At 39.5% G+C, this 16,326-nt stretch overlaps 1 protein-coding gene across 2 annotated transcripts in view; it reads left to right on the top strand.

The window, feature by feature from the left end:
• The window catches only part of LOC139338696 (sodium channel protein type 2 subunit alpha-like), a 39,045-nt gene extending 24,604 nt beyond the window's left edge, over positions 1–14,441 (top strand). For both annotated transcript variants that reach the window (XM_070973943.1, XM_070973942.1), the window contains 11 exons: positions 2,374–2,784; positions 5,841–5,958; positions 6,106–6,260; positions 7,554–7,727; positions 9,634–9,756; positions 10,608–10,880; positions 11,060–11,113; positions 11,197–11,338; positions 11,944–12,044; positions 12,252–12,522; positions 12,954–14,441. In XM_070973943.1, coding sequence (XP_070830044.1) covers positions 2,374–2,784; positions 5,841–5,958; positions 6,106–6,260; positions 7,554–7,727; positions 9,634–9,756; positions 10,608–10,880; positions 11,060–11,113; positions 11,197–11,338; positions 11,944–12,044; positions 12,252–12,522; positions 12,954–14,185 — 3,054 coding nt within the window. In that variant the 3' untranslated portion in view covers positions 14,186–14,441. The remainder of the gene's footprint in view (positions 1–2,373; positions 2,785–5,840; positions 5,959–6,105; positions 6,261–7,553; positions 7,728–9,633; positions 9,757–10,607; positions 10,881–11,059; positions 11,114–11,196; positions 11,339–11,943; positions 12,045–12,251; positions 12,523–12,953) is intronic.
• The last annotated feature ends 1,885 nt before the right edge of the window (positions 14,442–16,326 follow it).

Raw genomic sequence — 16,326 nt, 5'->3', positions numbered from 1 at the left:
CAAGGATATACATATATTTATTGGTCTACACATACGGTGATTTGCTGTCCAGCTGTGTCCTGTAAACTAACGATAATGAGGACAGATTTTTTAAAAATACCAGAAGTGCAGACAGCCGACAGTCACACCATTCATTTATGGTCGGTGTAGTTTTACTTTGATTCCAGTAATTTTTTAAATATATAAAATCACACCTTGTAGTGTTGTAATCTGTTTCTGCTATTTCAGCCTGAAAGAATAAAATCAATTTTATTTGATTATTGTTATCCTGATATTTTGCTCTAATTAATTTTCTGGATTTTTTTTTTCCTGAGACTTTTAGTCTGACCCTGACATAAATTAGCAAGATACATGTATTTTGCAAGTCTTAACAAGAAACAAATGTGCCAGCAGCTCGTGGCTTGTCCATCGCATGCTAAGCACATATTAGAACAGTATTATACACTGAAATATGAGCATCATCTGCACTACAATCAATTGAGTTCTGTCGCATAACTGTTTAAAAACCCCATCAGGCTTTTTAAAAAAGCCTGATGGAGCAAGGCTTTAAGTGTGGAGTTCCTGTTGGATGTGTTCCCAACATGCCCGTTGTTCCCTCTGCCCTTAAATGCTAGTTTGTTCCGCATTTAATCCTATGCTCTGCAATGTATCTGTCAGAAATACTTAAAAACTTTTGTTTTTAACCATGAAATATTTGAAAACAAACTGACACTGTGTTTTGTGCACATTTATTGATGGTGCTGTTGGAACAACAACATCTATCAATGCACAATAACAGCTTCTTATAGTTATGTATTTCCTGATGATATATACAGCAACAATTTTAAAAACATTTCAACATATAATAATTTATACTGCAAACATGCACCCATGCAAAAACTAGCATGCCTGTCAAGCTTAATACCTATAGCACTAACCTAACCAAGTATTAAAAGCAAGTGGCATGTCATTAGCTAACTACACTGGTGTCCAGTGTCTTATTTTGAGGCATACAGAGTATTTTAAAAACACTTACTGCATGGAAACCTAGATGCTTGTATTGTATACCAGAGTTAATAAATTCAGTCACTGTTTTACTTTTACTTGAATAATGTTTTTGTGTACTAAGCATCCAAGCTATCCAAGGGTTATGTTAAAGTGAGCAACATTAAAATTACTATTTTATAAATACTACAGCAAAACTTGTTAGCCTTAGCTTATGCTAGCCTGCCACAGCTTGTCTAGAAGCAGTAGAAATCTATAGTCAAGAAGCAGAAATACTGTAAACATCCTGATTTTGTTTACTTTTGTGTAAAATGAGTAAATGAGTCATTGTTTAAAAAGTTGTAAAAGAGTATTTTGAGTGTCAAAGCTGCCGTTGTTATTTTTGTATTTTTGAATGCAAAGCTTAACAGGAGTAGGAATACTAACTACAGTATGGTGAGAGGGCTTAGCAAAATCACCTGTCTACCTCCAACGCCATTAGGCCTATATCAACTTGACCCAGGTGGATTCACACCACTTCATACCTTCTGACTCTATCACTACTCAGCTTTAAATACTCAGCTAGTATTTAGTAGTTTCTCTTGTTTTACAATTGGTGGACACATGCACCTCCAGTGACTCTGTTGTCTTGTTAGGGCAAAGACAGTGCTCCTTATAGAGTTTAATGGACAGAAACCTCCTCTGCACATGAATCGTGGGAAAGCTGTTTATCCAAGGGATTATCCAGGATGCTTAGGGGCGAGAAGGTCGGAGGGCATTCATCACTAATCATCTGCTCATGCTCCCCATCTCTGACTGGCTCAGTGGCTAAAGATGATCCTTACCAACTGTGCACATCACACATGCACACAGCCAGTTCTCTCTGACTCACACACACACGCATGCACGCATGCACACACACACACACACACACACACACACACACACACACACACACACACACACACACACACACACACACACACACACACACACACACACGCACACTACTGTGCAGAGATGTGCTTGATGCTGCTGCTCTCTAAGCTAGTAGACAGATTACTTTGGAGTTGGTTGTTTGGAAACTTGAGTTCAGTGTAGCTGAAAGCACCCGAAGCCATATGTGTCTGAGCATATCTGGCTAGAATATCCTCCTGAATTTACAATGCAGGATTTGCCAGTGTTGACAAAATATGTGGGATATCATGCCATGCATTAGGTCTACTTATCCTTTATCTTAGAGACTAAACTATGCTCTGATTTCTAAAGGAAGAAAAATGTTGACATAAGCACAAGGTAAATACAGCATTTTCTGCTATATTCAGGAAAAAATGGCTATAAAATAATAACAATGACCTGATAATTTCTCCAAATCATACATCATGTAACATCATATTTGTCTGTCAACAGGTGTTGAATCTTTTTCTGGCCCTGCTGCTCAGCTCCTTCAGCTCCGACAACCTCTCTGCTCCAGACGAGGATGGCGATTTGAATAACATCCAGATTGCCATTGCTCGCATCAATGCCGGAGTCTCCTGGCTTGTGACGAGCATTGTGGACCTCTTCAACCGCAGCTTGAACCGTCGCAAGCAGAAGACCAAAGAAGCCAGTCAGGCCGTTAAGCTGGTTGGAAACCACGTGGAAAGCAACGGGGGAATGTTTGGACGTTATGGAGAGAAGTACATCATACCAGAGGAGGACAGCTACATGACAAACCCAAACCTGACTGTCATTGTTCCCATCGCACCCGGAGAGTCTGATGTGGAATTTCTCGAGGAGGAGGAGATTTCTGAGTCATCAGAGGATGAAAACAACAAACCGGTGAGTTTTTCACCCCCAGAGAAATGTGCTGGACCTTCAGTAGTGTAAAAGCAGCCTTTGGCTCCTGATGGAAACTATTACTGCTGCTGTTACATCACTGTTTTGGGTAAAGTCAGAAACAATATTAATAATAACATCTGCTTTATGTATTTTTATTTATCATTGGGAAAATATGCAGCTCTTCAAAACAAAAGTAAACATTCACTCGTTATTCATTATTCATATTGGGAAGTATATTCTTTATATATGCTGGACTGAATGCTCACCTTTAGACAAATTCCACATATTTGCAGGTTCAGCTGCTCTGCTGTGGACTGCTAGGTTACGCTAGAAATCAGTAAGAGCTAATTAATTGGAAGTGTACTGAACAAATTAAATACTGTGTCTATCTACTCTGTACCCAAGATGTTGCCAGAAAATGTTCTGGAAAGTTCTTTCAATGGATTCATCAGTTCAGCTCAGTGTTTGTTTTGACTCCTAGTCGAGGTGGGAGTGGACTGTGAAGGGGACGGTGATGTGGAAAATTCTGGATACATAAGCTGTTAATCTGTCAAGCAGACAAGGTGAACTCTGCTGGAGACAACAACTGAGTTATTAAGAGTTAAAGTCATGCAGTGAACATTTGGCAAAGGCTCCTCAGAAAGCTGAGTTGTACACAGAAAGGATAGTTAATCTATTGTTTAGCAATTCAGAAATCAACCAGAACTAACCTTAACGCTACATTATTAGCAATATACAAACTGGCTAGTGACAAAGAGCATATTTTTATCTACAGCACATTCTGGAGAGGATGTTCAGGGAACTTTAACTGTCACTGGACTGAACCACAATTAACTGGTAGAGGCTTCAGTGTATGGTACCACAGCCATTGTGATACTATTATTGTATAATACTGATAAAATGTCGTTATTAGCCACTTTTCATGTATGCCAATAATTTGCTTCTTAGTTGACTCAGCCCCTGCCGTGAACCCTAATCTCGACCACATCGTTAGATAAACATGTGGATTAGAGGTCCAATCACTTGGCATAAAAATAATAATAGTCCTAATAGAAATAGGCCTGTTCATAGAAGGTATTATAACATGTCACAGTATGAAGCACAGGTGTAAAGAATAAAATGAATAATGCCTGAATTCCATTGAGCTGCTCCAAATTCAAGGCCCTGGGACTGTTTCACTGTCACACTGCCATGACTTATTGGGGCACTTGAATTAAAAATAAAGTATGAAATTTCAGGAAATATAATTCTAATCTTTGTTTCCAAAAGTAAGATTACAGATCTACAGCACTCTCATGTTTGTGCTGTTGCTACATATAAAGTTAGCTTGTCGTAGCACAAAGACTGGAAATAGCTAGCCTAACAGGAAGCATAATCTGCCTATCAGCACCTCTGGAGCTCACTAATTAACTCTCTATATCTTGTTTGCTTAATCTGCACAAGAAGTGAAAAGTAAAAACAATTCAGTCAGGCTAGCTGTTTGTGCTAAACAAGCTATCCAGTCGCTGGTCTTAGCTTCATATTTACAGTAGAAACAGTGGGAGTGGCGTCGATCCTCCTACCTAATTCTGTCACGGTCACTGTGATTGGCTGTGTAAATGTGAGAGAATCAATATTATGATCACCACAAGTGAGACCTGATTATGGAATAGCATGTGGTTAATTGGTCCTGATTTTGTCAAGAGATCTAAGACAAAATTATTGGATGCTTATCATTGGCTGGCGTGCTGCCTCCAACAGTATTTCCTGGATAAAGTTTAAAGAAATATTACAGATATTGACTACTTAAGTAAGGTTAGAACAGGTGACTTGCAGTATGCATTACTTGTTATGATTTAAGGTGTGGTTGTTGCATCTGACCTGACTGATTAACCACCTCACTTTGTCTTTATCTTTAACTTTCACATGTATTAATTGAGCCAAACTCTCTCTCAGTCTGTTTGCATCAAGCTCCCTGTTTCTTCCTCTTAGCTTGCTCTCGTTCACCCTGCCTGTTTCTCTCAGTGGCCTTTGGGTGCTTGTTGAGGTGGAGGGTGTGTCACTCTTGTCCTCTCTGGCAGGCAGACAGCAGCAGGCCAGATGTGGAGCCAGGCCCTGCAGAGCAGATTATACTGACACAGCTGAGCAGAGCCAGGCAGGGCCAGGCTGAGCTGAACGGGCTGCAGTCTGGCGCTCTCTCTTTCTCTTTCCCTGCCGTGTTGCGCTCCACACCACACCAGAATTAGGCATCAGGGAAAATGGAAATGAAAAAAAAAAAAAAAAAAAACTCCTACAGCCCTCCATCAGCTTAACTGGGCATCAGCAGCTGCTCAGCAGTAAAGACGGGTACATTTTACATGGGGAGAGCTTTAAATACACACAAAAAATGGCAAGACTGTGGTTATTAGGACGTTAGTTGCTAATAAATTAGAAATCACTTTACAATATTTTTAAAAAGTAGATCACTTTAAAGCACGAAGAGCAATCAGCCCATGTGCACATGTATTACACGTGCATACATACTCTTATCAGTGATCGTGTTGCCATGTACAATGTTGACCTAAGTGCCATCAGTGCTCTCTCTGTCTTCGAGCACTAAGACTAGTAACCCGGGTAATCTGATCTCCAGGTCCTGTGGATGCTCGTTAATGCTGGATTAGACTTTGCACCAGTTTATAGGATTGAAGCCGCACCTCTGTCCTATAAATCATGTGAAATATGTTGCTGTTACAACACACAGAAATCTCATCAAAATTGTATTAAGGCTCAGAAGAGATTGAAAGGCGAGGCCGTACATCTAGGTGAGCAAGCTTTTATGGGATGAATCCACAATGAATGCAGTGCAGAAAAGGGCTGCAGCACTGCTCTGTTTGGTTTGAAACTATTGCACATAGGGTCACAGGCCAATCAGTAATGTCTGCTGTTTTTTAGCCTTTGTGTACGTGTAGAGGGGCTCATACACTGTTTCGTTATTCAGGAGACAGGTCAAGTGGCCCGTCAAGTCCATATTGGATCTAAAGTGAATGACAATGTAAGTGAGAAATTCAGTGGTAACAGAGAAACTTCTCATTACTCAGGAGGAGATCAGCCTATCAGAGGGCAGCACGGTGGATCTGAGGAAGCCTGGAGATGAGATGGATGATTTATTCGAGCTGGCTGAAGAGAGAATGGAGCCGGAGGATTGCTTCCCAGAATGTGAGAATTAAGAATGAAGGAAAACCCCAGTAAAACATGAACATAGTGTTTGATCAAAGCTTTGTAATATTAATTTTACACGATATATTTACACTTATTACCATGTGGTGTAATCTATGCTGGTTTGTTTTTTGCCTTCCCACTCAGTCTGCTCGAGGCACTGCCAGTGCTGTGAAATCAATACCAGCCGCGGGCTGGGCCAGGCCTGGTGGAGGCTGAGGAAGACCTGCTACCAGATCGTGGAACACAGCTGGTTTGAGACTTTCATCATCTTCATGATCCTGCTCAGCAGTGGTGCTCTGGTATGGCTCTGTGCTATTTGAAAAATAAAATCATTGTAAACTCTATTTAAAGCACTTTTTTAAAACATATAATCCCTAATATTTCAGTCCTGGCTGATTTGGAAACACATATGCTTCCTAGTGGTAACAGCAAGTTTGGATTAATACTTTATTTCTCACAGTTACTCTCAGTGAGACACTACTTTGTCACAAATACAGTAGAAGTGCAACTGGTGTCTATTTACTGTGCAGACAAACAAACTCATGCATTAGATATGTGCATCATTTCCTGCAAATCCCTTATGCATAGCAGTTCCAGCACGGTAATGGAAGACTCTGCCACTAACAAATGAAGAACTAACCAATAAAAAACAACTATACAGGGAGGTAATTACTGAATGTAATATGAATTCAACCAATAGGCTGCTAAAAAGCTCCCTCTTCACTTCTGTGTCTGATCCCAGTTCTGTTTAGAGCCTGGTTACTGTATAAGATTCCAACCATAATACTGAATCTTAACAGCTGAAAACTTCCAGCGGTGGTTGCCAGCAGCATGTTTTCTCAGATGAGAGGATGAGCTGGTTGAAACACGACAAGGCATAATTCCTGTATGAAAAACAATTGGTTTGTACCTTGTACCTTCAGAAACTTGAAAGTTCAACTGAAATTAGATAGCATTTTTTGTGAGTGTGCTACAGCATACATATCTGCTCCTTGTCTACCATGTGACTCCCTTGAGAAAAAAAGGAAACAAAAGCGAAACATTCAGATTTTTACATTCGTTGGTTCATGATGGCTGCCCCCATTTTTGCAGGTATTCACTGGATTTCCATTCTTTCTCTCTCTACATACTGTAATCTACATACTGTAGATGGAGAACTTGTTTAGTTATATCCAATCGAATCTTTTCATTAACCAGTAATATCAGTATTCAGTCATTGACAGAGCAGACAGTCACAGTGACTAACATCTAGACAGCAGCTGGTTATATACAAGCTGTATTAGCTTTCTTGTTAAAGTCTCCCTCTTATCTAACTTACAAACATCAACACACATCTTGTCCTACACCTTAGCTTGTTGATGACATTCACTGGGGAAAAGTGCACGGCTCACATCAGTTTGCAGGCAAGACAGCTAATTCGCAGCATAATAAACAGCATTTAAACATATCTGCAAATATCACATTGATCCGTTTAGATTCTGCGACCTCACTCTTCAATACCACGGAACACAGAACTTGCCAGACAGATGTTCTGTGCATTTGAGCAACAGCAGTTGTGTGGTGGTGTGATGTAGTTGTGTTTTCTCACACAGGCATTTGAAGATATCTACATTGAGAAGAGAAAAGTTGTAAAGGTGGTGTTGGAGTCTGCTGACAAGGTCTTCTCCTACATCTTTGTGCTGGAGATGTTCCTCAAGTGGATCGCGTATGGCTTCAAGAAATATTTCACCAACTACTGGTGCTGGCTCGACTTCCTCATCGTGGATGTAAGTGGACCATCCCTCGCATGTTTTTGTCACACCACACAGCAGGATGCTGTAATTAAAAATCACACGTTGAGAATTCAGGTTGAATTTTAATCCCTGCCGCTGTAGCTGAATCTAGCTTTTCATGTTTGTGGGATTTACAGCTTGCTTAGTGTCATATTGTTTGGAGGAAAGCACTTAACAGTTCATTTATGCTTTGCAACAGCTGGCCACTTTCTTGAATGAAATTGTGCATCCCCCACCACCAGTTTCTCCTACTTAAAGCAAACTCTTCACAGCTGTTTTAGGCCCCTGGATTAATTTACTGGAAACATACATTTTGCTAAATCACACTCTAAACCGTACAATTTCTGCTTCAATGCTGGGATTTTGCCAAACAAATTAAAAGAAGTGCTCCCTTGGTTGGAGTCATGTCACACCTTCATGTAAACTGTTGGGTAACATGGATGTGGCTCTGTAGTGTGTAGTCATCCAAAGTGCCCAAGGCGTGCCGCCCGAGGCCTGACTTGACCTCTGATTTCACCTGCTGTTACACAGATTGCCACAGACCGCTCTATTGTTAGGGTAAGTTGTAGTTAGCAGGTCCCAGGTGAGTATGGTCTCTGAGATTGGAAACTCGCATCTGCATCACAAATGCTTCTGTGTTCCTTCACTTGTAAGTGCTTTCTGTTGCGATATCAAAAGCCACTGTCTTGTTTCTAAACTAAATGCACCTGCTGTGAAATGTGTGCAGTATAAAACTATGAAACTTGAATCAGTTACTTCAGGACCTTGGCTTTTATATCAAAACCAAATGCAGTGCCATGTACTCTAAGGCTTATCTACAGAAGATCTGGTATTCTTTAAACAGCATATTAAACCTATAAAAATGTTGCTTGACAGACATTATTAGTCTTATTGTCAAATTAGAAATGCACCTCCTGAGTTCATGTGTAATTCATGTATAAGTGTTATTTGTTATATCTGTTTCGAGGAAAAGACCAATCCTGCTGATCATTGCAACTACCTACAGCACCTTTTGTTTTTCTCTATGAAAAGTACCACCTTACTTTCTTTTACTGTGCTTTTGTATTTTTCCATCTATACTTCCTTGGAGCCAAAGACCTCTCTTGTCCCGAGAATTAATTTTGAGTATCTTCTTTAGATATTTTGGACAAACACATGTGGAAATAGACTTTTATAAAGAAATACAGACCATTGGGACCTTATTGGTCCTAAATTGTTGTTAATTAACGTATTGGATCAATTGGATACAAATTGGGAAACAAATTTGGCAAAGACAGATATAAATTCTTTATAAAACTCACTCTATTTGATATATATACATATCTTATATGCATATATAGCGGAGTATGCATGCATGGACACTGTTTGTCTATATGTGCATACTTGTCTGTGTTTTGTCATCATCAATCATGACATGAATTTTCTTTCATTTTTTGTCATGCCATTTTCATTCATAGCTGTCATCCAAGGGTCATTCAACAGCGGAATACCATTTTGTTTTGTTTTGGATGTGGAATAGAGTGGAAGTCTAAATTTGCTAAAAGATGATAAAACAACCAAACTAAATCTAAACCTCCAAAATTACGTAATTGTGTTCCTAACTGTGGAATGTCCCAAAAACTCTAAAATATGGCTCTAAAAATGTCTCTTATCTGTCTTATCTCTTCTATCATGTTTTTCTTTCAAAGTTATATAATTGCTCAGAAAATATATGCCGTTCTTTGACTGTATGGATAATGCATATGTGATTGCCTTATTCAGTGCTTTTTGTGATGTTTTCCCTCTATCATAAAAAAATATTGCCACTCCCCCTCCAAAGATTTAAACTTGAATGAGGATTGACATACACATTTGAGTTTATGATTCTCACACTACATATGTCATTCTGTATTCCATATAGGTGTCCTTGATAAGCCTGGTAGCAAATTCTCTGGGATATTCCGACTTTGCTGCAATCAAGTCCCTGAGGACCCTGCGAGCTTTGAGACCTCTCAGAGCTCTGTCCAGATTCGAGGGCATGAGGGTGAGAAATAAGTTTTCCATGTCATGAATCTCTTTAACAACTGAGTTTCTGTAGACTAGTAGCATAAGTAACATAAAGTTTGGAACACGGACATACAACTTTCACTGTTTGATGATAATAGTTTTCAGCCATGCTAGCAGTGTGTCTCTAGGGATGGCAAGATTGGTCGGTCCACCACTTTGATCTATATTGAAATATCTCAACAACTATTTGATGGATTGCCATGAACGCTGAACCTGATATTCATGGACCCCAGAGGATTTAATGTGTCCAATGCTTTGTGTTATGGTCAAATACATGCAAAGGTAATAACATTGGTGAACATTCTAATCAGTATGCCTGCATAAACATCAGCATGCTAGTATTGCTGTCATTGTGAACATGTTTGCATGCTGACATTGGGACTGAGCTCAAACATCACAGAGCTGTTAGCATGGCTGTAGACTTGGTCTTGTTTTGTCGCAATCAGGAAACATACAGCTATGGGTCGATTGCAGATCATGCAGGCATGTGTCCACTTCATTAGATCTACTCTTAAAGAATAGATTTCTCTAGGAAGTTTGAGAATAGCTAAAAGTTAAAAGTTACATTTCAACTTGAAGGTACTCAACACAAACATACAATGATGTTCAAATTAGCTTAAATCTGTTACCTGACTGGCTTCAAATTAAAATGGGTCACCTAAATTATTAGTAAGTATCAGAGCAGGAGCTAAATGAGAACTGGCTTTACAATCAGACTAAATTGCTGTGAATTGCTGAAAAAAATCAAAGATGTGGGCAGCGAGTCAGAGAAACCAGGCTAACCTCAGTGCTGTGAGACTAATCTGTATGTAATCTGTTGCTCATCAGGTGGTCGTCAACGCTCTTATCGGAGCCATCCCCTCCATTATGAATGTGCTGCTCGTCTGTCTTATCTTCTGGCTCATCTTCAGCATCATGGGGGTCAACCTGTTTGCTGGCAAGTTTGGGAAATGTGTGAACAGAACGGGCTACATCCACAGTGTCTCCGTTGTCAACAACAAGTCAGAGTGCCTCGCCATGAATGACACCCAATTCTACTGGACGAAAGTGAAGGTCAACTTCGACAATGTGGGACTTGGCTACCTTTCCCTTCTGCAAGTGGTGAGTTATTTTCTGCTGGACTGTTCTGAGTTTTTCCAAATCTGTCAAACATTCATTTTAAAAATGTGGAATGAATGTGATCACAATATTAGCGTTGTAATGTCTGTCAATAAAGTCAGTGATTCTCATTGCAATGCAGTGTCATGACAATAATGCTGTGTAATATTGTCCTGTGTTAGGCTACATTTAAAGGCTGGATGGAGATAATGCACGCAGCTGTTGACTCAAGAGGAGTAAGTATGTCTGTCTACTTCCAGGATCTACATCATACACATGCTAGAGTATCCAGTTGACTTATAAAACTGTTTGGTTTCAGGTGGAGGAACAACCCATCAGAGAAATCAACCTCTACATGTACCTATACTTTGTGGTCTTCATCATATTCGGCTCCTTCTTCACTCTCAATCTCTTCATCGGTGTCATTATCGACAATTTCAATCAACAGAAAAGAAAGATGAGTATTGACAATACTGATGTCAGGCACTGCATTAATAGGTATTTACAAGTAAGTCTGTAACTGTACCAGATGGATGCAAGTTAGTGGCCACAAACTATATATTTCATATTTCATACCCAGATTTGAAGGAAACTGCTTGTATTTGCCACCTTCTGTTCATCACTAAACAATTCTTTTACATTTTTCTATAAAAATAATATTAGGTGGGGGCTGCATAGTGGCGCAGCAGGTAGTGTGCGTGCCTCACAGCAACAAGGTCGCCGGTTCAATTCCCAGGTTGGGCGTTTCTGTGTAAAGTTTGCATGTTCTTCCCGTGCATGCGTGGGTTCTCTCCGGGTACTCCGGCTTCCTCCCACAGACCAAAAACATGCTCGTTAGGTGAACTGATGACTCTAAATTGCCCCTAGGTGTGAGTGTGAGTGTGAATGGTTGTTTGTGTATATATGTTGCCCTACAATCGGCTGGCGACCAGTCCAAGGTGTACCCCACCTCCCGCCCATTGACGGCTGAGATAGGCTCGAGCCCCCCCGCGACCCCGAAAGTGATAAGCAGCATAGAAAATGGATGGATGGATGAATAATGTTAGGTGTTTTTGTTTATACTTAGGTGGACAGGATATCTTCATGACGGAAGAACAGAAGAAGTACTATAACGCTATGAAGAAGTTAGGATCTAAAAAACCTCAAAAGCCAATACCAAGGCCTGCGGTAAAACAATGACGTATTTCAGACACTGACTGTTTTCTTTTTAACATGCATTAGTGTATATTTGTATACAAATAAGTACCTTTTCTTATATTCTTAAATATATATGTTGTATGAATAACCCATAATCCTACATAACATTCTTTAAAATATTGCAATATGAATGTTGCATTCACTGACTGATTTGCCATTGGTTTTTCCCATTCCTAGAACATTCTCCAAGCCTTCTTCTTCGATCTCGTGTCCAAGCAAGCCTTTGACATCATGATCATGATGCTCATCATCGTCAACATGGTGACCATGATGGTGGAAACTGACGAGCAGTCAGAGCGCATGGAGTCCATCCTCAACAAGATCAACCTGGTCTTCATCGTGATCTTCACCACCGAATGCCTGATCAAGATCATTGCCCTCCGTTGTTATTTCTTCACAGTGGCATGGAATATATTTGACTTTGTGGTGATAATTCTCTCTATTGTGGGTAAGTAGAGACACAATGCCAAAAAAAGATCACTCATTGATTACCTCTGCCAGGGGAGTTATATATATTATATAGATGTATATATTGTATATTTTATGTTATGTTGTTTGTTTTTTCAACATGATAGCAATACAGTTGTCTGTTTACACACTCAGCAGACATGGAGCCACATTACCATTTGTTAATTGTTGTGTTCATGTCCACCTGATCAATGTAAGTCCAATATTAACTCTCCTTTTAGCTCTGCTTTGGTCTCCACCTACTCCTTTTTCGTGGGTTTGTCACAGCGAGTGACCACTTTCACATTATACATATTTACTCTATTCATTGTTAATATAAACCTTTTGATTGGTGTTGCTTTAAGTATATTCAAGTGCATCATTGTGCACTGAGACAAACCTACTCTTGCCTTGTCTTTCACTGTCTTTCAGGGATCGTTCTCGCAGACATCATTGAGAAGTACTTTGTATCTCCAACACTGTTTCGAGTCATCAGACTGGCAAGGATAGGACGTGTACTTCGACTTATACGTGCAGCCAAAGGAATAAGGACTCTACTGTTTGCCTTAATGATGTCGATGCCGGCACTCTTCAACATTGGCCTCCTGCTTTTCCTCGTCATGTTCATCTATGCTATCTTCGGAATGGCGAACTTCGCCTATGTGAAAAAACAAGATGGGGTTGACGACATGTTTAACTTTGAGACCTTTGGGAATAGTATGATCTGCCTTTTTCAGATCAGCACCTCGGCAGGTTGGGACAACCTCTTGAGTCCTATAATGTCCAGCTCCCCAGAAGAGTGCGACGTTAACTTTGTCAATACTGGCACCAACACCCGGGGAAACTGTGGCAGCCCCTCAGTGGGCATAGCTTTTTTTGTCAGTTACATAATCATTTCTTTCCTCATTGTAGTGAATATGTATATAGCTATCATTCTAGAGAACTTCAGCGTTGCCACGGAGGAGAGTACAGAGCCACTGAGCGAGGATGACTTTGAAATGTTTTATGAGGTTTGGGAGAAGTTTGATTCTGAGGCCACACAGTTCATTGAGTTTTCCATGCTGTCAATCTTTGCTGACACTTTGTCGGAGCCGCTGCGCATCGCCAAGCCCAACAGGATCAAGCTGATCTCCATGGACCTTCCCATGGTCAGCGGGGATAGGATCCACTGCCTGGACATCCTGTTTGCCTTCACAAAGCGTGTCCTGGGAGAGTCAGGTGAGATGGATGCCCTCAAGCAGCAAATGGAAGAGAAGTTCATGATGACCAACCCATCCAAGATTTCCCATGAGCCCATCACTTCCACACTGCGCCGCAAACTGGAAGAGGTATCTGCAATCATCATCCAGAGGTGTTACAGGAGGCATCTGGTGCGCCGGCAGATGAAGCAGGCATCCTACCTCTATAGACAGATAAACTACGAGACTGTGGTGGATGTGGAAAATGCTCCAGAAAGGGAGGGCCTGATAGCCACCATGATTCAGCACTATGGACCTGTGGGGTTGGAGGATGTGGAGACAAGAGATGACACTCTAATGTCCTCACCACCATCTTATGAAAGTGTGACCCGGGCAGCCAGTGACTTTACTGAGGTCGTTAGATCAATATCCAGAGACTCTGAACTTGGGGAGCCTGGTGAAAACTATGAGGAAACTTTTCTTTGAGACTCAATCGTGTGGAGAGTGTTTGTGTGGTTTTCATCTGTTTTGTTTACAGCAGAGAATATATAGCTCAAAAAAACTCACGGTCAAAGAGATGAACTTTTTTATATATATCTACTAGCAGATGCCGAGGAAATATGCAATATTTTTAGCAACTCACAGCCTCCGTTTAAATGTAACAACCCAAAAGTCAGTTTTGTTGCATCGTCACAACCTTCATGAGAGGAGGACTTTAAAGTTAAACTTGTCCTCACACCATCTTAAATTAGCATAAGAAAGTTTAGAACACATTGGCTTGTATGTTGTATGTTATCTGCAGTTTCTTTTAACATATCAGTAAACACTGAACCACTACTTCACTAAAGACCATTATGAATATTAAATTCTTATTTCTTATTTTCATTAAGTAAAACTTGCAGTACAATATTTGTTAGGAATGTTTTTTCAGATATTATAGAACTGTTCAGCAAACAAAGTGTTTCATTGGTCAAATGGCACGAGTGGTTCAGTCACTTTGCTACTCTTAGAAATGTTGATTGTTGTTGGCTCAATAGCTAGCCAGCAGGCAAGCTAACTAGCTAGCTACATTCACTGACATGATTTTACTATAGTTGACATTAGTTTAATCGATTTTTTGCTGCAAAAACTCCTCAGTTGACAAGTGAAGTCCTTTTTGTATAATTTGCCATGACAGCATTTGCACACATTCATACATACTGCAAAGCAAAGTAAAATAAAGACTGTTATACTGGATGCTTCTAAAAAATTATCTTTGGCAACAGTAGCTAACAAAGTAAAGCAGCTAACGACAAACAAATTCAGCCGAACATCATCAACATTTCTTCTGCAAACAGGTTTTGAGAGTTCATAAAAACACATTTGAGCAGTTATTTCAAACCTGTGTTTGTGACAAAAAATGATTTATGAAAAAATACATGTGTGAGAAAAAGTTCTGCAGGCTTTCCAAATTTTTTACATATATAAATTATTTTGAATGCATTTCCAGATGTTGTAATACTGATAGAAAACCCACTCTACACACTGCAGCCATGCATGCAAGCTAAAAGCAGACCAAGAATACTGAACATTTCCAAGTAAGCTACTATGCTGTAGCTAACAGGCTTAACATTCATGACTGTAGCTTTTATGAAGCTTTTATTCAAGTGTTACTAAAATGATTCTCACCAAAGCTAACATTTGCTAATCAAATTTTCCAAATTAAATTTTAATACTTTAAAATTTAAAGGAAACAAATGTAAGCCAAAATTGTGAATAAGTACTAATGATTTCTAATATTTGGATTTTTATGACTTGTTTGTTGAATAAAAGGATTTCTTTGATATGCACTTTGATTGAATGAAGTTGCTGTATATTGTATATGATGACAGTGATATGGCCCCTGGTTAAAACAGCATCAAGTGTATTCAGGTCGAGAAACAAGCACATGAAGAAAAGCTTGTAATTCAGTATATACTACTGATGACACTAATATGAAGAAATACACTGTCATGTTTCTTATGTGAAAATTTGCCATTTCTCATTACTTTGTCAAACATACATATTACAAGTTTAGCTTGCATCAGTGTATCGATTACAAAGAAGAGCTGTGTGTTCTAATAATCCCTGAATTATGTGCCTGATTTTAATTGCTGTTCGCGCACTTCTCTGAACCTCTTCAAATCGCTCAATTTGACCTGATGGATGTGGATTTGAAGAGCATGAATACACTGAGAGCTCATTTTGTAATCAACTGTGTAAAGAACTTTGAGGCTGTGTTATATGTGTAAAGCTAATTTTTACCTATTTTTTGTAATGTATTTATATTGAAAGACCATTTGAGTGACTCTCACGATGGCCATAACAAGATATGATCAAATAATAGAAATACTGTGTTCATTTTTATATAAAAAGATTTTCCTTGAGAACCTGATTGTCTGTATTGCATTTAGGTTGATCATGTCATGGATTATTTTATTAAATGGTGATGAAGCTCTTTTCCATATTTGTGGGTTTTCCAACTCTCAGTGCAGTTCAAACAGTTGGATGACACATCCTTATTTTTGTTAACATATGCCATTCACTTATTCTACTGTTGAACATTCATAGATATTATTTTGAATAGATTTTGCTGTACTGGAAAACAA

This window comes from Chaetodon trifascialis, chromosome 11 (genome assembly GCF_039877785.1).
Source record: "Chaetodon trifascialis isolate fChaTrf1 chromosome 11, fChaTrf1.hap1, whole genome shotgun sequence".
Classification (NCBI taxonomy): Eukaryota; Metazoa; Chordata; class Actinopteri; order Chaetodontiformes; family Chaetodontidae; genus Chaetodon; species Chaetodon trifascialis.
The sequence above is the reverse complement of the archived record's forward strand: the minus strand, read 5'-3'. Positions and strand labels throughout refer to the sequence as shown.